This window comes from Lutjanus erythropterus, chromosome 22 (genome assembly GCF_056507025.1).
Source record: "Lutjanus erythropterus isolate fLutEry1 chromosome 22, fLutEry1.hap2, whole genome shotgun sequence".
In the NCBI taxonomy this organism is placed as follows: domain Eukaryota; kingdom Metazoa; phylum Chordata; class Actinopteri; order Lutjaniformes; family Lutjanidae; genus Lutjanus; species Lutjanus erythropterus.
In genome coordinates, this window is record NC_139338.1 from 11,269,135 (window position 1) to 11,293,461 (window position 24,327).

The 24,327-nt window shown below is 41.1% G+C and overlaps 1 protein-coding gene across 3 annotated transcripts in view; it reads left to right on the forward strand.

Moving 5' to 3' along the window:
• The window catches only part of tbc1d22a (TBC1 domain family, member 22a), a 159,428-nt gene that overhangs the window by 72,268 nt on the left and 62,833 nt on the right, over nucleotides 1–24,327 (forward strand). For all 3 annotated transcript variants that reach the window (XM_084711034.1, XM_084711036.1, XM_084711035.1), the window contains one exon: nucleotides 11,232–11,338. In XM_084711034.1, the coding sequence (XP_084567160.1) occupies nucleotides 11,232–11,338 (107 nt within the window). The remainder of the gene's footprint in view (nucleotides 1–11,231; nucleotides 11,339–24,327) is intronic.

A 24,327-nucleotide genomic window follows, 5' to 3' on the forward strand; every position in this document is an offset into this window, starting at 1 on the left:
CTCATTTGCCTAATTATCCCACAAAGCATTGCTGGTAGTTTAAGTTTGCTGTGTTTGTAATTTGTTTGTTCAGAACATGGTGGTTTATGTTGGTACTTGTAATTTTTGTGCTGCTTTATTGTGACACCATGAGTGAGGTGACTACTTTTTTTTCAAACCAGCTGTACAGAAGTGCATGTGATAGATTTGAATTATATGCATATACCGAACAAAAGTGACAGGAGCCCTTTATTTATCCAGTCATACTTAATAGTATAATGTAAGCAGATTTAACAAAACAACCAGGGAACACATGTAATTGTGAACTGTGGGATGGAATCACTTCCTCATTTAATTTATAGGAGCCAGTTTTTAGATTCTGGCTTTTTGTGGAGCAAGGGCTGTTACTTCTGTACAGAGGTGTGTGTGGATGCATTGTCAGACGTGGTGGCATTGATGTAAGTGGCTTCACTGAAACAGATTTCATCCAAAATTTCAGGCCGTCAAGGGGCCACTTTTAACTACATCTGTCAGAGCTTCTCCACACTTCAGACGCATCTGTTAGTGACATAAAAGTTGCATGAATATATTTATATAATGAACTGTAACAATTCATCGAATAATTAATTATTAAAGAAGTCACCAACTGTTTTGAGAATCCATTAATTGGATTGAGTAATTTTTCTGACAGTAGACTGAATATCTTCACATCATGGGTAAAACAAGGCATTTTAGGATGCATTTTCCTCTGTCACTCTGTTGTTTAATGTATTGATTGAAGGAAGGTCTCATCACTACACAGATCTGATGTTTCAGTCTGCCGCTGTTTTTTGTCTTTTCAGTGGATGTGGAAGCCTAAAAACTTCTTTGTGATATTTTATGTTTTTAAATTTTGAAGATTTTATTTGTATTTTTCTTGAACTGAAAACCACCTGTAGGCTTTCTGTTAAAGATTTTAGGTCTCTAGCCTTGGAGCCAGATCAATCCTCAAGCTCATGTTTCATTTGCTTTGATAGATGCATTTGTGTCTATTCAATTGTGTCCAAATGCATTGTGGTCTGTCTCTGTTGAAATCAAAACTGAACCGAGAGCTGATGCCAGGCTAAAGATAACCCTGATGATGACATCATTGGGGGTAGTATTTTTTCAAACTATTGTTTGGTTAATTTTCCTTTGATTTTTCAAGATTATTGAAGCAGTTAGTTGTAAAACAGTCCACAGCTAGCTGGTTCAGATGTTTTTTTGTCCTCACTTTTCCACCACATGCCATGATATTTTGGCAAATCTGTCCTCATCCTTCTGAGCAAAAAGTGTTTTTCAGATTGCTCCTCATGTGTGCTACCTTGGAGTCGGTATAAATGATAATCCTGTCGATCCAGCTATGATTTGTTCTATTGGTCCCCCTCCCTTGTGTATGTTATCACTGTGGAATCAGAAAGCTGTGGAGGAAAACACAAACAAACCTCATCCCAGGCAACGTTGCATCTCTCTGGCATTGCCATGGTTACGCAGTTGTAGAATACGTTGCCAGCTGCGCACATGTTGAATCACACGTTTCGCACACACACATCTGTGCTGTGCAAACATCCCACAGGCTGCTGTGAGGGGTGGTGATGGGGAGGGATGCAGTGCGAACAGAGATATTGGCAGCAGCAGCAACAGTTAATGCGATGCGGTGGCCTTACTCAACATTAAACACTTTAAGCTTTCTCATACAAGACACCATCTTACCCCAGGGCAAGTGGATCATTATGTGTCTGCACATAGGCAGATATGGTATTAATAGCTGTATTCCATTTGATGTCAAGGGCTTACATTATCTTGCCAACAGCTGTGGGGCCTGCTGTTTGATGTATGGACACACGGCTTGTAGTGCAGATAGTAGGAGATGAGAACATTGTTGGAGTGATTGTGTAGATTTTATGGCCTGAAGCGTCCCTTATCACTGTTTAGGCTGAAGTTCGGCGCTTTCAATGAGTAAGCTTAGTGGTATACTTTGAGGAAAAAAACCTTGTAACTTCTGACAACTGTGAAATGAAGACACTAGAAGCTTTTTGGAAACTAGACAGGAAATCTTCAGATAAATCTCTTAAGCCCCTTTTACACTTTAAAAAACCCCCACTAACATCTGGCTTTTGTCTTCAGTGGGAAAGGGTACAATCAGTATTCAGTCCCAGGTCAAATGACTCTGCAGTAGTCATAGGTATTTATTGGCTCCAGTGCCAACTGGCCCGGGTAGACATGGTATTTCTGCCTCTTTTCGGACAGAAGAAATGAAGGATTGTTGCCTCTTTTGCTCCTTTTCAGACATGTGCTGCTTGGCTTGATTTGACTTGGTGTATCTGCCCAGTTTGGTGGAGTTTGACTGATACACACTCATCTTTAGTTGAATGTCTGAGCAGTTTATTTCCTATAAATTCTTCACTATAAATGTGATCTTTATTTTGAAACAGCCAAATCTGGAAATGCTGGGTTTTCATCAACAGTAATTAGCATGACTTCTATCAGCTGAAAGCAAATATAAAACAATAAAATAAAACAGATACCTTAAAGTAAACACAGCTGTGGAAGAGAGGGAGTAAAATTCAAACCACAGAGATTCAGGTAGAAGCTACCAAAGTCCTGAGAGCTGAACACACAGACTTTTTAAAAACGCCTTTCTCTTTGCTCTCCTGCACACAGTGTTGAGTCTCAGCTTTCCCGTGCACATCAGAAAAAAACAGACATGCAGCTCATCTACTGATGATGGGAAAAGGATCAGTCACCTATTTTTAACGTGTTAACGTGTAAATACGGTATTCATGGAAATGAAAGAGTTTGTTTCAAGAGAAAGCAAAGATTTGGCAGAGAGAAAAGAAACAGTTAGGTCTATTTTCACCTGCGCTGACATTATCCTCACACACACACTCTACTACCGCCATCTTCCTTCACCTCCACCTGTCAATATTCATAGCTTCACACACAGCCACAATTTTATTCTCATAGTGCTCTCATACACTGTAGAAAAAAAAAAAAAAGAAGAAGTTAAAACTTGTACTTCCAAAACAACTGCCTCCACTATTTCTTTTTTGGATCAAAACTCAACTGTTAAGTTTTGAAATAAACTAAGGCCTATAATCTGTTGTCAAAATGATTTACTTTTCTTCTTAAAATAAAACATCTTAATTTTAGCAACAAAGAAAATGCATTTCAAAAATTGTTGAGTAAATTCATTAAACTGAAAGTGAATAATGGTTAATAATTATAGGGGCGTCACAATATCAACATGAGTTGAAATTGGTATTTTTTCTACAGCTCACACTGAACAATTTTTGCGATACAGAATTTTTGAGTTTCTAAAACTCAAAGATTCAGGTTCAACTAAAGAAAAAAGTAAATGATCTCAACAAAAGATTATAGGTCTGCAAAACTATTTCAAAATATAAGAAACTGAGTTTGACTTAAAACTGAAAAAAAGTGTGAAGCCCGTTGCCTTGAGACCCTGAGTTTTACCAACTTTTTTTTTTTTTTTTTTTTTTTTTTTTTTACAGTGTATGCTTTGATCTTGTATATTCTGTGTGTGTACGTGCAGATGTGTGTGCGCTGGTGACACCAGGTTTCCCTGGTTGACTCGCTTCTTAATTATCCAACAGTATGAACGCCACCTCTCTGGAAAATGTTCAGTTCTCATTAAGGATGGTGTTATCACACTAATGTGCCACGTGGGGAAATCACTTTTTTGTTGCAGAAGCCTGAGTGAGAGGTTGTTGGGGGGGAGTTGTCAGAGGTGCAGAGAGGTGGAAGTATTGCACGTCTTACCAGCAGCTAACATGTCTCATTTTTAAGTGTCGAGCCCTCAACTGTGTCACTTGGGTGTCATTCTGAGGGTGGAAACTGAATTGTGATATGTTTGGATTCGGCGCTTAAATTGTAAGTCATTAGATTCATTAGATTTAACCTGAACTACTGGTGTAAATCATAAGTAATGGCTTCAACACTTCATGTTATCTTATAAGCTTTGGATGGTGAAATCTTGTTAAAACCATCAGCGTTCACTCTCTCTTTCTGGCAGTCTGCGGCTCAGGTTTCCTTGTGATTAATCTGAACCAACAGAGGGTTGTCAAATGGCACTGTTTTTTATTGCCAATTGCTGTCTGCAAAGACACACACTCACTCTTGCAGTCAGCATACACACACACTTTATGATTACATCAGGTTAAAGTAGCTCGTTTATCATCTTACATCACATTACCTTGTGGCCCATAGTTGTAGAGGGCAGATGGCAGCACTGGCGTGAGTGTGTGTGCATGTTGTGTGCACGTGTCTGTGTATGTAGGCGCCCGCACTCGGTCTCCGGAGGTGTAACCCGGCTCGGCATGCCAAGCTGTGCCAAGTGCTCACAGCTGGCAGCGACCAAGCAGTTGGTCTCTCTGGACAAGTTGCCCCCTGCGCCAGGACAAACAGGAAATAAACCCTGGGGCCTGGCAGGAAACTGGCTGCGTGGCCAATAGGAAAAGAGGTGAGGAAGGGGGAGGAGATGGGGAGGGGGAAAAAAGAACAGCTTGGAGAGGCAGGGTAGCGAATGAAGAGAGATGTCAAATGGCTGTAGAGGAAAGGTGGAGGGAGAGTAAAGAGAAAAAGCCTTGATGTACCTAAGCGAAATCAAGAGACTATCAAGGAAAGATGAGGTATACAAAGAGATATGAGCAAATAAGAAGAGATGACATGATGTCAGGAGGATAAAGCCCATTGTACACTGGGCAAAAAACCCACTAACGCCCACTAACATCTGGCTTTTGTCGTCAGTGGGAAAGGGTACAATCAGCATTCATTCCCAGATCAAATGACTCTGCAATAGTCACAGGTATTTATTGGCTCCAGCTCTGATTGTCAGTGATGAAAACACGACACCCGGGTGGAAATGCTAATTATCAGCCCTTTTTCAGTGGAGCCAATGAAGGCTTGTCTCCTGTGCCTGTAACTAATGTGACTCTTTTGCACATGTGCTTGCCTGACTTGATTCGGTTTGACTTGGTTCATCAGCACAGCACAGCAGGGATTAGCATCTCCCTCTTGACTGTATGTATTTAACTGATAAGCACTTATCTTTAGTTGAGTGGCTGTAAAATGGTGGACGTTTGAATTCTATTTTTCTTCTACATTCTTTTTATTTCCAGTGTGTGTACCATTAACCCCCACCAATATGTAAACATACAAGCATAACAATCCCTCATCCCTTGTCTCTGCCCCCGTACACCCAAGTACACAAATAAGACAGACATGCAAGCAAAGAACAAATAAAGGAAAAGTTTTCATCTGCAGTAACTTCTGTACAGAATATCCTGACTCCTGTACGGCTGAAAGTGAACATGAAGCAGTAAAATAAAACAGATACCTGCAAACTTCAAAGCACAGAGGTTTAGTTAGACCCTACAAAAGTGCTGGGAGCTGAACACACATAGACTTTTATAATGTCTTTCTCTCTGATCTCCTGTACAGACATGAGTTGAGTCTTAGCAAAAAAAAAAAAGCAGAAAGCTAAACTCATCTACTGGCAGTGGGAAAGTAGTCAATCACCTATTTGTAACGGGTTTACCTGCCTTTTAAAAAAAAAAATGCATATACACCCTAATTTTAGTGTAAGAATGGTGTAGTAGTTGACATGAAGTCTGGGTTACTGGAGAGATTTGGTTATTTTGGATTCTTAAACTCGACATTCCCCTCTGTAATTAAAATATTTGGTCTCTCTTTTTCCCTCAAATAAATTCTATGTTGATTCTCACCATCAAGCAAACAATCACTGCTCTGTAATCAGTTTTACTGTTTTGTGTGTGTGTGTGTTTTATAGTTGTTTGTGCACACGTGATGCCTCTTGGCTGTGCCCCCAAGTTTGTAGTCTGTGTGTGCTGTGCTCTTCTGCCAATTTGATTACAAACTGCCTGTCTTCAGAGGCCCGTGCATCTCTGCTTGTGTACAGACATGAGAGTTTGTGTGTCTTCGACAGTTGGCTGGCTAAGACACACAAACTCTCCAAGGTGAGTTTGTGTGAAACCAGCTTTCTCTACCTCTGAAGAACCTGAGGATATAATTTGTCAGAAATCTTATTTTGGAGACACATCTTACACAAAACCAAAGCCACCAAGACTCCCATTCTTTGATGCGAGGCTCACTGAAGCATGAACTTCCAGAAATTCCCAAGGTTCTTATTTGTGAAGCATTTCTACTGAGACACGGATCATGTCCCAGACATGTATTGTCAGCTGGTCCTTAGAGTGAAGGCAGCGCTCCAAAAGTAATCACCAAGAGAGTTCCTCCTACTGAGGCGTGGATCATGGTGAAAGTAATTAGCAATTTCTTCTTTTGAAGGCAGGTCAGCTGAGACACAAGGACTGCTGAGGCATTCAGGATGGCCTAATGGTGCCTTTTTTTTGTTATTCATGTTACCAAAACACTGAAGTTTGAAGGTGGTTCATGAAAACTAAATTCGACTACAGGTTGATGAGTCATCAGACATTCACCACACAGCTTTGATTCTTTGTATCCTTCCAACAATGAACAGAAAGAGCTGTCTGGACTATGGACCATGGAAATGACTAATGGCCTGAGCTGTGACTGTTTTTAAGCATTCATCCGTGCAAAGCTGGTTATTGGTGTTAGCATCAGTTCCACCAGCGATCACAGGGGGCACTGTTGCCTCATGATCCAGTCACGCTGAGTGCAAGCACTCCCATTGCATGGCCTCTCCTCCTCTTAGGCCCTTCCTCTTGTGTGCCCTTGTTATTGTGATGAGCTATGCCCAACTCCAGCACGACCACTGGACTCCTGGAAGCCGTCCCTTCTAATCTGCTCCAGAGTCAAGGTCTAGGTTGGAACTGGGCTCGACAGCAAAAGGCTTTAGCCCACGACAAAGACTGATTTGAGACTTTGGGATACTCAGGGTCTCCCAGAACGGTGGAGCAGTGGCGCTCTCACCACCTTGTTAATCAACAACGACACCACACGAATTGCCAGTCAGCCTGTTTACAATTAATCTTTTCAACTACAAATTTAATGCCACGACTGGTGCCCGGAGCCGCTGCATCCCAGAGAGACGGCTTTATTCATGCGTTGTCATTGTCTTCTGCAGGACTATAGAGGAGCTATCAAATTAAATACTGACTTCAAATTGGTCAGATGGTGGCCTCTTTTGTTTCTGCATTGTTATAACAGCTGCTCCAAACCCACATTTAGCTTTAGTTGATTGTAGTTGACTTCTGCTTGTGGCCTCAGTTTCAGCTGAGGAGAAATATTGTGAATTTCCATCCCATCAGCTGTGGCTGAATCATAATTTTTTTATGCCTCTGTGCCAGTGACAGCTGTGACAAGAGGCATTATGTTTTGGGGTTGACCGTCCATCTGTCTGTCCCATTCTTGTGACTATATCTCAAAAATGCCTTGACGGAATTTCTTCAAACTTAGAGCAAATGTCCGCTTGGACTCAGCTGATTCGATTTTGGTGGTCAGAGGTCGCCGTGACCTCATGTTCATTCCATTCTTATGAATGTGACATCTCAGGAACACCTTGAGAGACTTTCATTAAATCTGGCGCCAGGATGAACTGATTATACTTTGTGGGCTGAAAGTCGAGGTCGCTGTGACCTCATGTCCGTACCATTCTCATGAATGCGAGATCTCTGTGACATTTGAAGGCGATTTCTTCAAAATTGACACAAATGGCATCAGGACTCAAGGCGGTCAAAGGTCACTGCGACCTGATATCCACCCCATTCTTATCAATCTGATGTCTCAGTTTCATTGAATCTAGTACCAATGTCCACCTGGACTCCAAACAAACAAACTTGGAACAAATGTCTGCTTGGACTCGAGGATGAACTAATTGGAATTTGGTGGTCAAAGGTAAAGGTCACTGTGACCTCACAAGACACATTTTTGGCTATAACGAAAGAATTCATACGTGGATGATGACAATTTCACACAAATGTCTAATAGGATAAAATGATAAATTCGTCATGTTATATCCAGAAGGTCAACTTAACTGACATCATAATAGTCAGTTCTCTGTACTTCCACACCAAAGAATTCACATACATTCCTTAAAAACCTTCACTAAACATACTATATGAATCTGGATAGACTGATGTAAACTGCACCTTGACTAGTTGGCAGAATCATACATCCGCAGTTCTAGTTTAGATCTCATTCCAAAAATTGGATTTTATGAGATTACATCTGTATGTTTGCACTAAAAATGGCTCTTATGTGGCCTGCAGCTGTGTTACATTTTGCCTTTTGAATTGCTCATGGTCAGAATGAACTATACTGACATTTCATCATAATCCAGCCCTGGCCACTTCCATATCTGCTATTAAAAATCTGGTAGCTGTGTGAACAAAATTAGATTTTTGTGCTGTCTGGACACCTTGATCTGTCTGGGAGTGATGGGATGAAAGGTCTCGCTGGAATGAAGGACCCGCAGCCTCTCCGTCCTCCGGTTTCTACCCATCCTTACCTGACTTCAAGCAGACAAGACAATGATGAGAGCGCCTGCATGGCGAGATGTTGAACACACACACACACACACACGAACACACACACCTCCACTCATACGGGCTAGTTGTTAATGGCTTTGTAGTCCTGGCCCGCTGCCAGCTCCCTGTCTGTCTGTCTGTCAGACTGAGCATGCTCATTACAACCTTGACAGCATTCCACCGGGGTTGCCAAGGATACCAAGCAGAGCTGCCAGGTCCTGTGAATGTATGAGCAAGTGTGTATTAGGACAACTTACACAAATACATCCACCGAACTCAACAAATTTTTAGTAATATGACCGCGCACACACATTCCCTGTCTCTGTTTCTCTCTGGCTCCCGCTCTCCCTTTTCTTTTCTCTCTCTAGATCATTGTTAATCAGTCTCGTCCCATCTCCTCTCCACTGGCTGTCAGTGGCTTGTCAGAAGCCCGTCAAAGCCTCTACAGTCCGTCACACGCTGCTGCCGTTAATGACATCTGATGACACCCATCGTTGAAGTCACCCGCTGGAGATGACTGGGAACTCGGTGTGCTTGCTGCTTTTAAATTGTTTCCTCCGTGCAGCCTGCAGTGCGTTTTAGGATACATTCGGACATAATTTTGCTGCATTTATTTACAGACTGTCTACCCTACTTCCCTCTTGCTCCTCGCAGTTACCTTTGTAGTAGTTTAAAACAGCTTTAACAGCCAAATGTGCATGAAATTATAGAAAATAAACAAATACTAACAGAGATAAAGTATAAAAACATGGAAATACACTAAAAATAATAGAAAACATTGCATTAAACTAGTGTTTCCCAGATGTTTTCAGTTTGAGATCCACAATAGCAATTTGGTGTCTTCCCTGGAACCAAACATAAAAAATACATCATAAATTGCTAAAATCTACATTTATCAACTACTAATAAAGGACACAACAAACCATGAATTCAAAATGTGTATTTGCTTCATGATAAAATCACATCACAGCATAATCAAGTATAAATTGCAGTCTCTCACCACCTGATAAAAAACTTGCACTGTCTTCTGAAATGCCAGAGGACTTTTGAAATGGATACAGGAAGTGTAGAGTTAGTATTAAAAATATAATTCACTTTAATAGGGCAAATGGAAGCAGATCAAAACAAGGCTTTGTACCATAGACCATATATGAAAAAGTGGAGCTTTTAGGAGGGAGTGTCCTAAACCTGCATTCTGTCTAATGGCCAGGAGGGGGTCACTCCACTGACTTCTCACGTGGTTTATTCAAACTGTCAAACTGGACAGTATTGATCAAATATGAATCAAGACTCTATTACTACATTGCCCATTTCTTAAGAAAACTTTAAGATCTCCACCTGATAACAATCACGCAGCCTCGTTGTGCTTCCAGTTTCCAGTGGAGCCTCCCGAAACTCAGATCAAACTGTAAAACTAGGCAGTGTTAATCAAATATAGATCAATATTCTATTACTGCATTGCCAATTTCTTGCCTAAATGTTTTCAGACACATATTTACTGATAAGAGAAAGATCCTGACCAGGCAGGCCACCATTGCTGAATTGTTACTGAGTGGACAAGCTGAAACCAAGCTTTTGTTTTCTGATTGCAGAGCATCAAGTTGGGAACCCCTATAATGCCAAAACTCAAGTCTTAAAAACCGCAGTCCAAACAAACCAATGGGTGACTTCACACTTGCGTCATACTAAAATATTGCAGTGACGGGCCATATTTCCCATCATTTCTACTGCTTGACTTTACTAGTTTGCTGTTTTACCTTCTAAAATGTTAGTTTTTGGTAGCATTGGCACCATGCTCTGTTCAGAACAAGGTGGTTTATTTTGGTATCCTAATTGTTATCGTAGTTCCACTCATTAGTGAGGTGGCTTTGTTTTAGTGTTTAGTGTTCTTGTCCCCTGTCTTCAGTGTTATTAAAGAACTGACATCGATCTGAGGTGCTTTCTGTCTCTCATTTCCTGCGGCTGCCACAATATGACCAATTAAAATGTTCAAACAGGGAATTATAAATAAATGCCTTCCTCTAATATGAGCCTTCTTCAAGTAAAAGGCCTGTTACCTTCTGCAGTTGAGGTAAATAAAGGCCCCTGTCACTATTTGAGGAAGTACAGTATGTATGCTTTAAGGAACCTCTTTCAGATGTAGTGACATAATTCTGAGTGGCAGTTTTACTTAAGCAAGTACAAAGATGGAACCAAACATGCATAATTTCTTTTGCTTTTACTAGGAAATGAATTCACTAAGTCTGCAATATATGAAAAGTATATATTATGCTGTGTGCATGAATGTGTGACATTTTCTAAATGTTCAGAGTACCCATGGAAAAAGGTTGAACCACTGTTTTTAAAAGACGATAATGATTCGGCTGCGCTGTTAGTCTGCTTTTACATTTCCTTCCCACTTGTTCAGCTGCTACACCGCCTCCTCTGCTTCATCTCTCCTTCCTTCCCATGTTCCAATTTGTCGGTATCGTCATTCCTTTCCATACATCTCTTTCGTAACCCATCAACGTTACCTCTCTCCATTTAATTTTGTCCTCTCTCTGCACATATGACCTATTTCTTGTTCCCCTGTCTGAGTGGTGGACTTATGGCGGAGCTCCTGCTGTGTCTGCAGACCAGAATCGCTCTCTGTTTCTTTCTCCTTCATTTTCCCACCTTCCAGTTTACTCCTGCCTGTCTCGCTGTCTGTGCACTGCTTATTTACCAGTCTCTCTCTCTCTCTCTGTTCTCCTTTGTCTTCTCCAGAGGAGGAAGTGGAAAACTTTGACGTGTCCAGTCTCCAGGAAGAGGCTCTGAGGAACATCGAGGCTGACAGCTTCTGGTGCATGAGCAAACTGCTGGACGGCATCCAGGTAAGCGTATGTGTGGAAAAGATGTCGGCTGTCTCAGAACAAACTGATCAAAAAGCCCACGTATGGTTGTATACATTCCTACCAACACACTGCACACACTCGATGTAGTCTGTTTATGCCTCTCTTCTCCCTGTGCATTTCTTTTACTCTCTTCCATGCTCTTCAAGCTTTGTTTTGTTTGGATCCAACATCTCTGAAGTGGTCTTAATAGGATGAGTGTTCTTCTCACCGCTATTCAACTCAGCAATTTTGACCACCATTCAGTAGAAAATAGACCTCAGAACAAACTACAGCATGAGGTTATTATCACTGCAGTTCTTTGCTACATTCATGGCAGTTTGGGCATCATCCACTTTACATGTCAAATACATCTTCAGCATATACTTGGTGTTTTATCTAGATATTTACCTCTCTTCACTCTCCTTGTTTATCTCAGCTCTCCAGATGTTTGGAATAGATAGGAAGTATATAATTAGCCTGTAGCATGTAGCATCTCTACAGTTTAAAATGAGGTTGGGTGGATGATAACCCAAGGGTGAGATCTCCCAACCATACTGACCACTGATGTGGAACAATAAGCTCAGAGAAGCTAGAAGCTGTATTCAGCCGCACACTGAGGTGGTATTAGCAGCACTATCAACTGTTAAACATCACACAAACTTGTGCCAATCTAAATTTCACTTAATTATATGTTAAGCTAAATTACTTGTTTCTTTAGAGGGATACCAGAAATTTAGTAGTCAATACCAATAGCAGTGAAAATCCACAATGCTCGATAACCAGTTGCTACCTGAAATAACAACACTTCTTAGCTTCGAGGACAAAAGACCAAGGGGGATTTATTTACTAAGTCTGATGCAAATCACTGTCAGGGGAGCATGTTGCCTGTGTTTGAAGAGTAATGGAGTGCAAAAGGGATTCTCCCTCTGAACTTTGAATACAAGTGTGCAGGCGGTAGTTTAAATTTACTGACACAGTGACAGACCATTAGTCTGGAAATGTGTATTTAAATCACCAACATTATATGTTGATGACAGATGACACAGACTGAATGGTAAGGAGTCAGTCACCTGCTGCTATGAGTTAAGATTATATTTTGTTAAACAAAATATGGCAGCCTTTAGTATTCAGCCATTGTGAACATCATCTATTTCAGGAAAATGATAGCAAAGAGAACACTTTGGATTCAGCGTTAAAGATACTGTAAAGCAACAATAAATGTGTGTTATTAACCACCCAGCCAAATTTGAATCATTAAAAAATTGCTTAGAATATAAAATTAGGTCTCAAAATGAGGAAATATGAGCAGTTTTCTATGAGTGTTTTCACATGTTTTCAGCAACTCCCTTTTTCCTTCACACAAACTTTAATGTAAAGTTAACATGAATTTACACTTACTCACCATCTGGATGTCTGTCTTTGAGGTGTTTTGCTATGTTGGAAGTGTTTGCGCCTCTCTGAAACTTCTTCCTCTCTAAAATGTTTGATGTCATATGACGTTTGCATACTTTTGTGAATTTATTATTAATGATGATTAATAATTAATCCATTAATAATGAGCAGCCTCAAACACAGAGAACCTCCTTACATGACTCTGTTTACTGTTCTTCTTTTCACCAGTCGAGGCGGAACTGTTGCTGCAGCTGCGCTTGCTGTTGACAACAAATTTTACTGTATGTTGTGTTCTTCTTCTTTGGCATTTAACAGCAGACTAGAAACACTTGTAGGCATATATGCTCTGCCCGTCAGGTCCGGAAGAATTGCATTCCCAGTGCCTAAGGCACTGTAGAAAAATGGTTACAGTCACGTTTTCAGAATTTTGACATCGACTTGGTACTGAAGCACTGGCTCCTGTGACATCCTTAATACTTGATGTTAGCCAAGCTCGGTCACTCTGACAAAGAGATCACACGGATTTGTTGATCATGTTGCTTGGATGCAGGGTAACACGTGCAGATGCATGTACAGTGTCTACTCTATCAAAGTCGTGTGGAGTGGCACGGTCACACACCGAGCTGTATATCCAGGTTATATAGATGAACACAGCACTGGAGACTTGTGAGATTTGCTGGCTGAAGAGATCTATTATCACACAAATCAAATGTCCTCATTTTGCAGTTACAGAGGTATCTTTATACCCTCGTGTGAACAGTGTTTGTTTTTATACACGTTTATTCAGTGTTCAGACCTTCAATACTTGCATAGGTCTCTTATGCCAAATGTGTAATGACATTTTACCAGCAATAATTAAGAGTTTTACACCATGAATGCAATCATCATCAAGTGTGAAACATCTGTGCTTTTCCATTGAGAGATTTGAATGTACACACACAAAAAAATGCAGATTAGCATGTGTGCATGAAACACCACTGCAAATAATCAATTGTGTTGAATGTTCCAGTGTTAAGGTGGTCTGACATTCCAGTCACTTGTAAAGCCTGCAGGACCTCTCCTCCAGCGCTGTGAGCATTATGTATGAAACAGCTTTTTTGTGTGGGTTTAAGAAATGTGATTGTCTTGCATATTCTAAAGCAGGCCTGAGTGTCTGGAGACCAGATAATTGCATACAGACCGCAGCACCAAACTTCATTTTGTTTCATCATTTCTTCCCAAACCCTTTTGCCCACCAGCCCTCTTAATCGACCTCGCTCTCAGCGGTCATGGTTGAGCCATCTGTCAATTCTAAACGTGCCCGCCTGGGCTGGCGGTAGATTTACCCTGAACAGTACTGCTGTTACTTAGCATTCTAAATATGTTTTTTTTTTTCCCCCATATCTCTCTCTTTGCTGGATTAAAGCATAAATTATTAAACAGCAGACGAGTTTCTACCTTTGTAGATGCTATTTATGCTGTCGGTAAATGAGGAAAACTTAATAAAACATCAGCATTTTAGTCACACTTTAGTGTCTTTTGACTGAGTGTTTGGTTTTTACACCGTCCTTGCTGCTAGTGAGTCACACATGTTTTTCACTTGCACATCTCGCACAGCAGAAATGCTCTTATTTTAATCTTTGCAGCTGTCTGCTTCACGTGTCCTAGACTTCAAGTCTATTTTCTTTTTGACACTATGCATGTAAACGCAAGGTGGATACCAAGTAAAATGGCGCTGAAAATGTAACGTAGGTGGAGCAGAGTGTGCTCCAGAGCCAAAGAGCAGCTTACTCTGCTCCAGTTTGTAATTCCAGACTCTTCCTTCACTTCAACTAGTAGCTGGGAAGCCAGACACAGGGACATTTTGAACTTTTGCAGTGGTTCTCAAACTTTTCAAGTTGTGACACCCCCCCATCATAATCAGGTTGGTGTTTGCAACCCCCTGTCTGTCTGTCTGAGACTGTTCAGGAATCACAATGTAACACATGAAAGCTACCAAACTCCTTATTTTTGAGTGCTTGTCCCTCATGTGGAATGTCTTTTAGGGGCTGATGCTCCATTCCTGGTTTTCGCTGTGTCCATGTTTTAGCACGGCTACTCGGATCATTGTTTTCTGGCACAGTTAAAGAAGCATCTGCCAAGTTTTCTCAGTCGGGTCAATGACCCTAATCTAAAGTAACACTTAAGAGAATGGCCGGAGCAGTTAGTCTTTAAATGTATTGATTAGGCAATATGCTTTTGTTGTATGGAAATGAGTGTTCTAGGGATAAAAGAAACACCTTATACCCTGATGGTGAAGTGAAGTTTTAGAGAAGGGTGATGATGCCGATGTTTTAAAAGATGATTTCTGTTAGTTTACCTTGTTTAAAACATTAAAGATATACATAATATAATTAAAGTCAATAAATTGCCTAGCCCTACACTAAAGGTAATTAATAGTAAGGAGCATGTGTTGTGCATAAAATGTGAACATCCATAAATAACTATCAATTGGTTAGGCTATTCATTTAGGAAATTAATAGACGCTGTGCCTTGTTGCCCCTGAGAGAGCAAGACTGAGAGAATGCAGAGCTCGAGAACAGAGGAAGGATAGAGTGTGTGTCTCTGCGTATGCTTTTGTATGTGTATGGATGTTGTTTGTCCCCGCGCTTGTGTTTGTTTGTGACCTTGGCTCCAAACTAATTACGTGCAATGCACCAGGGAAGCCCATGTTTCCCCCCTAATGCTTTCTAAACAATCTGACGGAGGCTGAGTGCCTCAGCACCGTAATTAGTTGGTGATCCTTGCTCTGACCTCGTCTCAAACCCTCTCACATCCACTGCACACTATTACACTTAACTGAGGGCCTGAAGGTGGGGGTCCGGGGGTTACAGAGAAAGAGAGTCTCTCCATGCAATTACATTTGCTCGCTGCCTTTTAAACACCTTATATATCCAGGGCTTGCTGTGGAGCTGGGGCTACTCTGGTGTCCACTTGTTTTGGACCAATTTGTGTAAAATATTTAAAGCAGTTTAATTGCATCACAATGCAGAACAAACTCATAAATGGGAGCTTTTAAAACCACTACACACTTGGGAACTTTTGTGAAGAAAAAGTTACTTTCTCCCATCCATCCATGAACCACAGTCGCTGTGGTTTTTCCTGCAATTACCTGGTGTACAGTGGAAATGCTTTTGAAAGTCTTTTTTTTTTAATATTTTAATACAGTAAATTGGCCATTAGCTCTGTTTTTAGTGTTTCACCGCCATGCCTCTCTCCCACCTACAAGTGAACAGGGCTATTTTGGCTGTCAATTCACTTAAGCAGCTTCTCTAATGAGCTGCTGCTTTAATTGGATTGGCAGCATTGCAGCCCCTTCCTGCAAAGGAGCAGGCTGGGATAAAAGGTAGGTTAGAGAGATCACTCAATTTCAGGTCTAATGTCCCTGTTGGCAAAATCAGAATGTACTAATGTCTTGTATGGGAGGATGTTTTATTTTGTCTGCTGCCTGATTTTTGTTGTTAATCTCCAAAAGCAATAAAATGTTAAGGATGTTTGGATTATTCCAAGTGGGGTTTTATGAACGTCTTATTGGTTTAGCAAGTTTATCATTCACAGTAGGTAGTCGACACACCCTAGAGGAGAAGCAGAGAGGAGTACCAGCACTGAAGCTAAGTAATGAACTGCCGTTGACAGGGTCAGCAGCAAAACTTAGTTCAACCGCTTAAAAAGGGTCCACCAAAAAAAAATTCAGTGTACACTATATTTAATGATTTGATAATAATTAATTCATAATAATTTTATCACTATACCTTGTCATCAGACAGCCTTTTCTTATGGAAAAGTGCTGTTTTGTAAGCCAGATATTACTCTCTCTAAGCCAACCAAACTTCATTGGCAAAATTAGTCATTTTACCTCACAGAAAACAGGAGTCGCTAGTCCACCGCCGCCTCGATCTGTTGGTTTGTTTGTGTTATTGTGTGACTCGATCCATCCAAATGATCCTATTAAAACACTAAAGTCACTTAATAACACAAAGAAATTAACAGATCGTGGCAGCAGAGGACCAGCAACTGCAGTGTTCTGTGAGGTAAAATTACTGATTTCACCTGTGACTAAAATACCTTTTGCAATTTATTGCTTTACCTCTGTGTCTGCTTCTCCAAACTGGTGGCGTGCCAACTGGAATCCACTGTAGCCAATACAGCAACTATTGAAAAGTACCTCATAAAACCTCTCTTCAAATAATCTGAACTATCCCTTTAATTGCTGGGGACTTTAAGAGCATCATTTTTGTCCTATCCAGGACTAAACAACTTCACCAGTACAACATGTTGCACACACATGCCCACCCTGTTGCTTTAACAGACAGTGAGTGACAGTTCTAGGGATAAATGAGTAAAGACAGCCATTCTTCTGTCATGGCGTGACCTTTAAGGCACTGTTAAATAGACAAGCACTGGTGTGTGTGTGTGTGTGTGCGTGTGTGTGTGTGTGTGTGTGTGTGTGTGTGTGTGTGTGTGTGTGTGTGTGTGTGTGTGTACAACAGCATCAACAAGATAATGGCACACAGCCCTCACATCTCCCATTTACACATCAAACGGGCCGCACGCAGTGGCCACATCTCGTTCTGACACGGTCAGAATAACATAGTTGAACCACCTGAGCCACCGGACTGAAAAGGGGGCACATTAGTTGTGTTCAAATGGGCCAGACTTTGTTATTGTTTGTGATCACCCAGCCGTGTGATCCATTAAAGTGCTTTTAGGCATGACTCTGGCTCTAAACTGATACATAAACCATCATAATTCTCCAAGAATTAGGGTGAATTTTAACAGCTGAACATAAAATAAATGGACAGGGAAGTAAATGGAATTTCTACAGATCGGTACATTTCCTCATTCAAGACACAACTCTGTTAAGTTGACCCCAATGTTACCCCCCGTCTCTCCAGCAGCCAATTAGTCTTGTACTGTGCTAAATTTGACAACGCCTCTGGCTAACTTGACTAATTTAACTTGTTAAAACAGTTCTATATCTGCTGTTTCAATGAATTTAAATGGGACTGTCATCTCTGCTCAGTATTGTGTTGTTGATTTAAACATGTCCCATTAATTCTCAAACCATAATGCATTATTAAAGTCTACCGTTAAAACAGTCTGTCAAAGCCTCAGTAATTTAATCTTTGTCACATTTAACAGGTATAGGCAGCTGACAGTGCTGTTACGATGTGCTGTCCACGCACAGCCACAGTGTGTCTGTGTCTCACCTGCCCATGCCCAGAGAGGGAAATGAAGTCAAAAAGTTTAAAAAGTCCATTATTCCGCCAGCACACCCCCGAGGGCTCTCAGTTTTAAAGCCAGCAGATGAAAACCTGCCTTTTATGTTAATTCTGCAGATTCGCCTTTTACAGCCGGGTCTCTTAAATGTATTTTTCCAGTCCAGGACTTAACTTTGAGAAATGTAATTTTTGCCCTGGGATCTGAACTTATTATATTTCAGAAGTCGTCTCGACACATGGGGGTCCGACATGAAAATGTCTCTGACCCTTTTTGGGTCTGGTTGGCAGGGTTTGATGTAACAGTCTGGCATGATGCGAAGTTGTTATGAAATATTGATATTATTCATCACCCAGTTGGAGCTTTTAATTTAAGTTTTTAATTTAAGAGTCTTTCTTATTTATAGCCTCAGAACATGAAGGGTATTTTTATTAATTTTGTTTTTTCCAGCAATTCTTTGGCTGGAAAATTTTAACAGATGGTCAAGCCAGAAAAATATGTGTCAGGTTATATGTTATATCAGGGATTTCCAAACTTTTTTTTATGTCAAGGACCCCCAGAATAGATATACATTAGATCATGGACCCCCAATTAGGGCTGTGACTGTATGCATTTTTTCTCACTTCAGTGATAAAGCAGCATATTCCTGTCGGTTGCCTTAATAATTACATTTTATTGAACTTATCTGAAGGATATTGTCATAAGCGTAGTGTAGCTCCTTTAAGGAACAGAGTAGTTTATAATGTGTGTGCAGCGTGTAAAGGAGTGAAAGCGAGCAGCACAGTGAAGGCGATTTACATAGCAGAGCAGAAAGCTGCCAGTGTCAGTCTGGCAGTAAATGTTCAGTACGGATTGCAGTGTGTCAGTTACTAAACGCTGCAGCTTCTTAGCACCAAGGAAGGTCTCATGTGTTATTTATTTTGAAAATGAATAAACGTAGCCCCGCAATAAACTGAGAAGGAAAGGCTAAAATCAGAGGCTGTGTCCCTGACTTGTGTATGACGGTGATGATCCATAGTTGTATCAATAGATCGTGTGAGATTGACCCTTTGAAATAAAATTTGCTGAGATGATGCAATAAGCTTGGCATCACATCATATCATCATATCCCTACCCCCCAGTTTGAGAAGATTTTGTCTTAAGTAATCCCCTCTGAGTATTCCTTGTTTTATTTTTTTATTTTTGAAGATAAGAAAACTTTCATCAATAAATAATCGAACTCTGATTGCTATACATTAGAATCAATCAAAACAGCTGACCACACCCCAATTTGAAAGACACTGTTATAGTATTTTATGTCTTGAATCAGGTCAGTATGTCAGCTAAGTCATCATCGAAATGAATAAACATCATTTATTTCATGTAAAATGAGAAAAGATTAAATGGTCAACAGCTCCCTCTCTCGCTGCTCCACGTCTCAGCTCCCTCCAGCCCCTCCCTCGGAGCACGAGCCAATCAGAATGTGCCTGCTCATTGTCAAGGCAGCCATCTGTTTCCACTGCACCAGCTAGAGATGGGGTCTACCTTGAGTGGGAACAGGGGTCCGAGCACCGACGTCTAGCAGACGGTAGCCAGACCAAACCAGACGCCATGTCCTGTTCAGGTTTCCCCAAGGGCTCCCTACTGTCACCTTGGGCTGTCACTCAATCCACCACCTACACACACACACACACAGACACACACACACAGGAGGAGTAATCTGCCAGCTGGTGTGTGATGCTTGACAGCATGTTTGTATATGTGTTTGTATCGTCTGCCTTCCAAGCCTTATTGACGCGCATGTAAATGTAGCTACTGTTCGAGAACAACTTCAACCTTAACATCCCCACTTAACTCTATTTTTTTAAAATGAAACTCTTAGTCACACATACTTTTCCCCTCTTCATCTCTCTTTCTTTTAAGCAGTATCATGTTGGCCAAGCCAGCTTACATGCAGGTCAGCGGAGACGGAGGCAGTGACAGCTGCTGGGGGGAGAAGAGGTTAGGATAAAGGCTGAGTCTGAAAAATCAGTCACTGGCGGGATGGATGGAGATATTTATGCAATAAGACTGGCATAAAGAAAAGAGTGTACACTGTTATGAAAACCTTGTTAGTAGTGAGACAAGTGGTGTTGATCACGTCAGGGGTCATGTAAGGTGAGGCGAGTTTCTTTCTATAATTCATACACCAGAGGAGACTTAAACTGCTCATTAACTGTCTGCAAGAGTTACACATACTTCCTTGTGATGTAAAGAAATACCTTTTACATATGCTGCTCTGAATAATCAGTATATGTTTGCTTTTTAGTAAATATGCTGCTTTTACACCAAGCCACAAGGAGGCCGGTTTAAATTTTTGTTGGAAGATGTTCACTTAAATTTAAATTTATGTCTGGCCCAGTGTTCTTTTCACATTTAATTGTTTCAAAGACATGGACTAACAGTTAACATTCACATGAGCTAGGTTACTGTCTGCTTTGTGCAGTGACCTGATTTCTTAAACGTCACATATGAGCAACACAGTTTCAGTAATTGGGGTAGAGTGCTACAGAAACCTGGTTTCCTCAGCCACAGAAGGTGGATTGTTTTTTTGGCAGAGTATACAGGTAACCCCTGTCACCTTCTCTCTGCCTTGTTAAAATGAAGGAAGCTTCTCCAGTATATCAGATATGGAAGAAAAACATATTGTACAGTCAGAGATAGGGAAAGAAATAAAATGTACAGTGTTTATATGACCGCCATGTCCCAACCATCCATTACCCAACTTTCAGCACAGTGGGTGAGTGATTGGTTTGGACTGATGGCAGCTGGATCTCAACAAGACTGTGTTTAAAAACTATAATAATTGTAATAACAGTGTTTGGCTGTTATGAGGGTTTGTGATATTAGGGCTGTGACGCATGGAAACTTTGCTTTTGAGTTTTTACTTTTTTTTCCTTTAATGTTTCAATAATATCTGGATAGATTGCCATGAAATTTATTACACATTTATGTCCTCTTCAAGATGATTTCATAATTTTTTTGGTGAGTAGGTTTTTTATAGTGCTATCATCAAGAGGGTGTATGTGTGACTCTGTGCAACATCCACATACTTGCCCTGTGACACTGGGTTGTCCAAAAGTTGACTCCTGGAGCCTCCAGCCTAAATGGACTACCCCCATTAAAATGAATAGGGTGTCTGGCATGTCAATGCAGTGCTTGATTCGGTCTGAATGTGCCCTAAGATGAAACTCTGCAATTGACACATTGTGGTCAGTAACAAAAAAAAAATATGTGTAATACCCTTATGCATCAGAGTTTTTTTATGTACTGTCCCTACCTTTAGTCCTATCCCATCAGCTTGACCAATTTCCCTGTCGTGTCTTAAACTTTAAGACTTCCTACCGTCTTGAGCTGCCAATACACATTTACTGCCCTCAGACTAGAGGCCACAGATGTTCACACAAACACTCGAAAGTAAGAATGAAATCTGGCCAATCCTCCTGTAGCTCTGTACAACTGTAATTGTCTACAGCTTTGTCTACACCTTATCTCAACCTGTCATCTCGCTAATACAATCACTTTCTGCCTCCCTCTCTCCCACACACGCACACACACGTACCAGAGAATGACAGATCATCGTCCTGTCCTTCAGTTTATTGTCTACCCTTTATCTTGACCTGTCATCTCTCTCTCTGTCTCTCTCTCCTCTGTCCTTACGTCCCTCTCTCTCTCTTTCACACATACCATTGCAGCGTTGTTGTGTTGGTTCTGTCCAACTCGCTGATAGACATCCGGTGCCACAATAGGAGGCAATCTTAGTCCAGCGTGGAGCCATTGTTGTCTCTAATAGAATGGACTGAGAGGTGAAGAGGAGCTATTGATTCAGCCGACTGAGAGAGAGAAAGACAGAGTGAACAAAGACGGGGAGGGGGGACGAGAGGCTGTTGACACCTTATTCGAGAAAGGGAGACGCCGACTTAATGTTTGTATGCTCCGTGTCTGTTCGTTCACATGGGTGAGCCGGGGCAGTTCCACTTACTTGCCGGGTCAGATGTATTGGATGGACAGATGGCGGGAGAAGAGGAGAATGTATGAATAATGAAGGAGTGAGAGTTGATTTCCTCCTGTTGCCTCAGCTGATCAAAGATCCGACATATTGGATTTGACAAAGGGAGGAAGTGAGTGGAAGAGGGACAGGCATAAGAAAGGAGAAAAAATGGAAAATGGGACAAAGGAATAAAGGAGGTGAGAGAGTGAAAGGAGGAGAAAGGAGGTGAGGAAGCAGTAAAGACAGAAAGGTAATGAGAAAAAACAAGGATACAAAGTGATTTATTTATCATTTGGAACAAGGTTGTATAACAACATTTTGATGAAGTTGATTGATTGATTGGAATTGGCTGAAGAGATAAAAATGTAGAACAAACTGATTTATATGGGGGAGTGGTCAGGATGAATTCAGCAGTTTCACAGCCTGAGAGAAGAAGCTGCTCTTCAGTCTGGTACTAAGGCAGTGGATACTTCTGTATTTCCTTCCTGATGGCAATAAGGTGGACAGGCTGTGGCTGGTGTGGATTTTTTTCACTTGCCCGGTCAGGTAACTGGGTCAGAAATGTATTTCCTGAAGTCAGTGTTTTCCAGTTTATGATGTTTCCAGTCAGGATGCTTTCAATTGCTCCTCCTCAGAAGTTGACAAGAACTTGGCACAAACTGAACTTTCTTTACCAGGGTGGAGATGTGTGATGTCATGACAGGTTGTCTGTGATGTTGATTCTTCTGAACCTTAGACTGCTCACCTGCTCCACCTCAGCTCCACTGATCAGACAGGGCCGTGCGTCTTTGCCTCCTTTATTCAAAAATCAAGAATCAGCTCTTCGGTTTTGCTGACATTGAGCAGTTGGTTGTTTTTTGCACCCCACTCTGCAAGACTGACAGATTTCCTCCCAACATGAGGTCTCATTGTTGAAATCTAGAAAACAATGGCGGTGTCATCTCCATGCTTCACTACTGAGTTCTCTCCATGTCAGGGGCTACAGTCATGGATGTACAGTGTGAACAGGAGGGAGATGAGCGCACAGCCCTGGGGGACTCCAGTGTTGAGCACTAGAGTAGAGGAGGTGAGACCACCAATCTGTCTGGGGTCTGTTTGTGATGAAGTCTAGTACCCAATTGTGGAGCGAAGTCAAGCCCAAAGTGTTCAGTTTGCCAGTCAGCTTCATGAGGGATATTGTGTTGAACGCTGAGCTGAAATCAACAGCTTTCTGATGTATGAATTGTTTTTTGCAAGGTGAGTGAACACTGAGTGGAGGGCAGTGGAGATGCCGTTCTCTGTGGATCTGTTGATTCCCAATGCAAAAATGAAGGATAGTATAAGATAAAATGTGAATGTAGAGAGGAAGTGAAAAAAAAAGAAATTCTTATTAGTAACTTATCCTCATCACAAATGTCTGAAAAAAAACAGATCTAACTAAACAACAATCAGTCACAAAATAAATTGCAGTACAGCATGGAACAAACTAAAACACCAGGGAACAAAACAAAGCAGAGGAGACATAATAGCATGTTCAAAACACTTAGTCAAGTCTAGCCTCATTAGCACCACCAAAGTGATGAAAATAGACAAGGAAATGGAGAACAGAAGGTGGGAGAGGAGAAGAGTTAGAGATTGATAAAGGAAGAAATGAGAGGAGGGAGAGTTGTAGAAAGATTTAAATGAAGAAAGTACAGAGGAACAGAGCAAGATTTATGGGTGATAAGAGGGAAATAAAGGAGTATGGAAAGCGAGGAATTTAGAAATTAAATGAAAATAGTGGAGGGGGAATGTAAGATAATGAGTGAGACAGGAAGTGAAGGAAAACGCTAAGGAAGAAAGTAAGCGCCTGAAAGCACAGGCAGAGAAGAGCTTGAAAACCTCCTGACCCTCAAATGCATTACTGTCTTTTTTACATTTGGTTTGTGATTTCATGTACTTAGAAAAGTTCACTTAAAGTCATACTCTGCATATAAAAAAACAACATATAGACTCTTATACAAATTGTCTCTGTCACTTATAATCCACTAGGCGTGTGTGGTGGTGTCTGTATCTGGGTGGATTCTGCCCTCGGCCTTTATTTTCTTCTTATTTTCACATTTTGCTGCACTGGAGATGTTTCTGGAAGTCAGCCCTTGGGCAGTGGTACACAGACCGCAGCCAATGACAGCGAGCTGGCTGTGAGGTCGGGAATTTAAAAACAATGTGTTGATCATTGCCGTCCCTGTCTCACTCCTCTGCTCTCTGTCTGTGAGAGCTGCAGAGAGAGCTACACAGGCATACACACCCACAGGTTATGGTGTGATTTTGCAGTGATGTGTGCCAAACAAAGATATTTTCTAAAGTCTTAAAAATATGATGTGTATGCCAG